The 6,625-nt window shown below is 30.5% G+C and overlaps 1 protein-coding gene across 2 annotated transcripts in view; it reads right to left on the bottom strand.

Moving 5' to 3' along the window:
* LOC100575051 overlaps positions 1–5,323 on the bottom strand; it is a 6,853-nt gene extending 1,530 nt beyond the window's left edge. For both annotated transcript variants that reach the window (XM_003244003.4, XM_003244004.4), the window contains exons 1-6: positions 5,198–5,323; positions 4,756–4,782; positions 4,432–4,594; positions 2,536–2,693; positions 1,888–2,017; positions 1,643–1,760 (exon numbers count right to left, since the gene is read on the bottom strand). In XM_003244003.4, the coding sequence (XP_003244051.1) occupies positions 1,643–1,760; positions 1,888–2,017; positions 2,536–2,693; positions 4,432–4,594; positions 4,756–4,782; positions 5,198–5,201 (600 nt within the window). In that variant the 5' untranslated portion in view covers positions 5,202–5,323. The remainder of the gene's footprint in view (positions 1–1,642; positions 1,761–1,887; positions 2,018–2,535; positions 2,694–4,431; positions 4,595–4,755; positions 4,783–5,197) is intronic.
* Between the last annotated feature and the right edge of the window lie 1,302 nt (positions 5,324–6,625).

Below are 6,625 nucleotides of genomic sequence, written 5' to 3'. Positions count from 1 at the left end.
CAGGTTCGATGCCCCCCCCCCCCCCCCGTTGACTCTGGCGAATTCTAGGATGTCTGATGTTTTCGGAGGACTAATAAAATACATAGTCTTTCCGATCGCGTTTAGGCGGTGTCCGTTTTTATCAGTCACCGTCTAATCTAAAGGTGGGATCCTACGACTCGTGTATTTGACGAATATCCACGAATACACGAATAATCGTCAAGTTACCGACAATGGACGGGAAGGTGGCGAATAACGAATACCGAATATTCGTCAAATACACAAGTATTATATACTCGTACGAGTCGTGGGACCCCCTTAAGTGCTATAGTCGGAAGAACGAAAACTGACCGGTGCTATCTCGACCCCGCCATTGCTTCCCTACCGGAAAGCCGGATGGTTCCCTGGTCCCTACCCGAAAGCCGATTTCAAAAGATATACGGACTATCTAATTGTCCTTTATAAAAGCCATAAGATATTGTGTCAATACTAATGATAGGCGATAGCCTACGTATTTGATTATTGACGATATTAATTATTGTGTTTTTTCAGTAAAAATATAAATTTAGTTAGAGTATAAGTACGATACACGGTACGCATATACGGTCGCTGTGAATTGTATCTATTATAATCGTCGAAAATGAATATAAAACGTAACGTTATTTAACGTAACATTATATTTTATATTTTATTATTAGTTATTATTTATTATACAGGATGTAACAGATAGAACTGACTTTTGGAACAACTTTTGTTTTAATCAATATTTAAACATTTTTTTTTTTGATATATAATTTAAAGCCACTTGTACTACACGTGTAATAAAAAAAATTATTTTAATTTTTTAATACCGAAAATTTTAAATTTTAAATTTGATTTAAATTTTTTTGAATATATTCAAAATAGCCAATTTGTGAATCTGATTATAAGAACTATTTGGATGGTAAAAACATTTATCTGAATCAAGTAGTTTATTTTTTAGAATTTTTTTAAATATCAGTATTTTTTTGATTAAATTAATTTGGAACGCTATAACTTTTTTAAAAATATTATTTTTGGAAATTTGCTAACATGAGTATATTCCTAAAACTATTTACTAATCCTACAATTTAATCAATTTTTGTCATAAGTTTAAGAAGCATACATTTTTTTTTTGTCAGTTCTTTCTGTTACACTCTGTATATCATGTATCGTTGAACCATTTATTTTACTAACCAAATTGTACTGACAAATATGAGTCAAAAAGACGAAATGAGTTTGTAATGTTTTAATTTTTTTTTTTAATTTAAAATGTATAATATATTTCATTAATATATGTTGTCATGTAAGATTTTAATTTAATCTAAGGATTATTAACCTTTTATTTTATTTATCTAATTGTACTGAAAAATTTAAAATTGAATAAAAGTATTTTCCTATTAGCTTACACTGTTTTTATCGGACTCGGGATGAAATTTTATCCAAGATGCCTCCCCCTCCCCCCTGTCAAGTCTATTCTGGATCCGCGCGTGCACTATTATTATTTATATTATTATTGATATCGAATAAACCAAATAATATTTAATGTGAATAATTATCCATTTCATATCACAATGAAATCGGATGTAAGTACCTAATTATTCATATGAATTATTATTATTAATAGTTATACAAGTATACTGACCGACATCATCGACATGGGCCATATGTAGCTGAGCACTTGGTGAGAAAACTTTTCGGTCTTCGGTCCGCATTCCTCACTAATTCTTGTGGTCAAATCACGCCAATAACAGTTGACAATTCTGTCGAAAATCATTCCCGGTAAATCAACAGAATACGTTAAAATAAATTTTGCGGCACGAAACAAGCACCGTGTGTATTATTTTAATATTATATTATTATAATATTATGCAACAAACTAAGACTCACTTGCACTGGTCACGGACATTCATGTCGTCCATTTGTTGTCCGTATTGCATCTCAGAATCTTCCACATAGTCATACCAATCTTCGTCGGCATATAACAAAGCTTTCGTGCAAGCCGAGTGTTCTCTAAATTCTGCAATGATAACGATAGGTATGTATAGTGAAATTTAACTTAGCGCTTCTAAATCCTAGTAAGGCAATATTACGTAAGATGGACTACTAACTGCGTTTATCATATTTTTCATCGTAGGTATATTATAACGGAATTATTATGAAAACTCTGTTGAAGAATTATTTTTACGAAACGTTACCCATATAGATTGCCTATATTGTATTTATACATTATATTGGAACAACGATAGAACCGTTTTACGAACAGATAGTCCTAATATCCATAGTTGGGGTCGCCTGTCAATAAAATGGGCACAGAACTGGCATGATGTACAATACTTTTCTCACATAATATTATAATTATATATACGTACAACGAAAACAAAATGTTACAATATTAAATTTTATAATTGTACCTATACAATAAGCCTGTATTGCCTTGTATTATCTCATATTATAAACGATTAATGTCTTTGAGTTTTTTCGCTATTATTCTTATTTCTTAAACTATATATTATTATTTTTAACGCGTTAACAAACCTTTCTTGTAAGGCCGGGTTTTGTCGCAGAGAGTTTTAGCGTTCTCAGGTAGTGGTACAAAAGCCATGAAAGTATTTCGCAAGATTTCGGACATGGACCTATAACAACCATTATAGTACGTCTGCATACACTTGATGTGACGTTCCACGATGTACTGTCTGTGTTTGACAAATCGAAAACACAAAATTAACGATACAATTATATAATATGCATTAATAATAATATAATAAATATATATACAGGTATAGGTCAGGGGCGGACTGGCTTGGATGACCGGGTGGCCGATTTTTTTGTATTGAGATTTATTGTGACCTTTAAGCATCTCTCTACAGAAGTCCCGATATGTAAAAATTCGTGGTTGGCCTGGAATCCAGTCCGCCCCTGAGATATGTACTTATATATTATAATTTAGAAGTATTATATAAGTATTGTAATACGGGTTACTACACTACTACGCATATTAATGTGTAACTGACACTGCAAAGCAAAGATGAGTGAAAATAATTCTTAGACGACTAGTCCAACAGTAGCACCGTATAACAATTTTATTATAATTTGGCCGCGCCACTGCTGTAACAAGAGTTATAACGGCTGCATTTTACAATGACACACTGCTATAATATAACTATACTACTACAATGGCGTAATTTGGGGAGGAGGGGGACAAGGTGGACATTTGTCCCCCCCCCCCCCTTATAATTAGTGGGCCGTTGTCGGGTCGGGTATGGGCTAGTATTGGGCTAATAGGTAATATATTTAAGTATCCCTCTACATATTATGTATTAATTGTTTAGTTATTGTTATCTCTCAAAAAAATGAATTACCTACTTATGGTTGAAATATATAAGTTATTGCATATCGACTAAGATTGTTATCATCAGAAAAAAATGGCTGCGTAAAGGGATAGCACAAATATCAACTTTTCTTATCATCAAAAATACGCTGAAAAAAGTTAACAAATTTAAAATTCCGCGCAAACATACTTGACTATTATTAGATCCCTTTACGCTGCCATTTTTGTTTTTATCATAAAATATTTGATAGAGAAGGGGTATATATACAATAACCTTGTATATTTCAACCATGGGGTTACTTATGCTTATGATGGTAACCTTGATACTAACTAGTAAGTATAAAATTATATAAGAAGGCTATTTGTATTGAGATAAAAATGCAATCGTAATGTAATATTTTGGGCCGGTTAAACATTTTGCCTTCCCCCCTTCTCAAAAACTGAAACGACGCCATTGCTATACTATACTTTTTAAATGAATTGTATAATAATATAGACACACAATCGTTATTTATTTGTTATACGATATATTGTTGGCATATATACAAAGCAATCTTGGAGCTATTAGTGCAATAATAATGTTACATTATTGATGCCCATACTAGTTATCTAGATGTACGATCTACGATTTATGAGTGTCGCATATATGAATATGATATGATAGTGATATTATAATACAATAATGATATGATAATAATAATATGATAATATAATAATAAGATGAAATGAATATATGATATTGATATAGCTATATTGGTTTCATGTATGCGATACTCATAAATCGTTACCAATGACTTAAGGTTAACGTATTTATCTATATAAACATAGTTTTATCTAAATAGCATTTAAAACAAATTTCAACCCCGACATCAAAACTAATAGAACATAGGTATCGTAAGTTTTTAGGTACCAACTCCCATTAATATTTACAAGATATTTACATTAGCCTAACTACTAACGTCTTATTATACCTAACGTCCTTAAGATTGATCTAACTGAACTAATTCTAATTAACTTATTTCAATAAATTCCCCATCTCTGATTATGAATAAATATATTGTACGAGGTATTATTCTTATATCACTATTCAAATTTATACTTACGGACAATAGTGGAAGTCTTCATATTCGCCATCTTCGCTGTTTTGAGTAATTGTTTGGAGCAAGTCTGTAATCTTAGGCATTCTAGTGCAGTTGCCCATTAATTTGGCGTCCTTGCAGATCCATTCGACCGCAATCTGAGATTGAGCCAACGTCACCATTGTACCTATAACAAGTATAATAACAATATTATAACATTATAGACGCACGAAAAACGAATAATTTCAAATTTGACCTAACCTAACCTAATATGGTTGTGTTATAGTTTGATAAAAAATAAAAATTTTAATAAGGTGTAGGTATATATTTTAATAAAATGGCACTTACCGATTATGAAGAATAATTTCAGCATACCTGTAAAAATATGGTATAATAATATTATTATTTAGAATTGTTTTTTTTTTTTTTTATCGCTTATGAGTTTTCACGCCTCAATATTATAATAAACTGTGAACAATTATTTTTACCTACTAATAAGATGTTACATTAATATAGCAGTTAAGTTATGTAAATCTTTAATCACTATAAATTTATAACCAATGTACCAATCGATATAGTTTGAAAACAGTTTAGGATAATATGTCAATGCGATACGGTCGATTTTATTTTTGACAAATAAATAATAATATCATTGTTGACGACCAACAATTTAATTTAGCAATAAATATCGAAACGTTAAGACGTTGACAAAACTCATAAGCTAATAAAACTATTGAGACTAATAATTATGATAACTTGACAAAATATAACAAAGTATTATGTTACTTACTCATGATGAATTTCGGTAATCCGTAATAACTGAAAATTATTATCTGCTGAACAAGTTCGTAACGATCTTACCCTTCGGTTATTCAAGACCAAATGATTCCAATGGTGTTGGTTTGCCCCGGCTGGTTTTATATTCACCGGGTAGGTAGCCAACACCACAATAGGGTGGGGCAAGTCGGTTTATTATTCGTCGAGGCAGGATCCTTTATAAAACTATTATTATTATTATGGACACGTCGTCGTGCGGGACGTCAAGGAAGGATCCTTTATACGAAACTATTATTATTATTATTATTATTATTATTATGGACACGTCGTCGTGCGGGGCGTCAAGCCAGAATCCTTTAAACGAAACTATTATTATTATTATTATTTATTATGGACGCGTCGCCGTGCGGGGCGTATTTTTGTAATCGGTTTTCTGTACATTTTGTCGGATAACCATACAATAGTATCCCGTTATTTCAAATATACGAATAGAAGTATTCGGGTACCAAAACCGATATTCAAAATTATTTAATTCAAGTATACCAACATCGATATAATATAGCAATAACGTCCTGGCATAAAACATAATAGGGAGACAATAATTCTAATATTATAAATGCGTATATATCATATTATTAATCAAATATTTTAATACCTATCGTTATTTACTAATATTGCTATGTGTTTCGGTATTCAGTAATATATAATAGACAGGTATCTTGTTAAAAATAAAAAAAAGTTTGTACCTAAATAAGAATAAAGACATTTTAGATTCTGAGTGGAACGATGAATGTATTGATTTTACAATGATGTGTGTTTTTTTATTTTTTTATTTTTTTATTTTTTTATTTTTTTATTTTTTTATTTTTTTATTTATTTTTTTATTTTTTTTGTGTCTGTGTACACGATAAGTAGTCGAAATAATAATACGATTTTCAACTTCAGTATCTTGTTCGATCAGAAAGTGAATATCGTTGGTGCATTGGGGAGGTCAAAATTTAAATTTCCCAGTAGTTTTCAAAAGCGCCGGGAAAAACAAAAGAAAAATTAAGGAAAAACGGGAATTTTTACGCAAAATCTGTTTTCGAGAAAATCGATTTTGGTTTTTGGTGTAACTTTAAAAAAAATGACCGTGGATGCATGAAATTTTGACTGAATGTTTACATTTCCATTTTCTATACACGATAAAATTTTCAAAATATTTTGACTTATTTTGAGCTCTTTACGGACATTGTCAGTTTTCATTTTTTTTTTAGTTTTTTTTCTAAAAATATCAATAAAATTTTATTTGTTGGATAAAAAAGCTTGAAAATTTAATAGAAGGCTCCTAGTATATTGTTTCAAAGGCAGATGAAAAATATTAAAAATCGTTAGTCACAGTTTTTTTTTATAAGCATTTAAAGTTCAAAAAATGACAAAATATGGAAAAATCACGAAATTT

The sequence above is a fragment of the Acyrthosiphon pisum genome, chromosome A3, assembly GCF_005508785.2.
Source record: "Acyrthosiphon pisum isolate AL4f chromosome A3, pea_aphid_22Mar2018_4r6ur, whole genome shotgun sequence".
Lineage (NCBI taxonomy): Eukaryota > Metazoa > Arthropoda > Insecta > Hemiptera > Aphididae > Acyrthosiphon > Acyrthosiphon pisum.
This window is presented reverse-complemented; position numbering and strand designations above follow the sequence as displayed.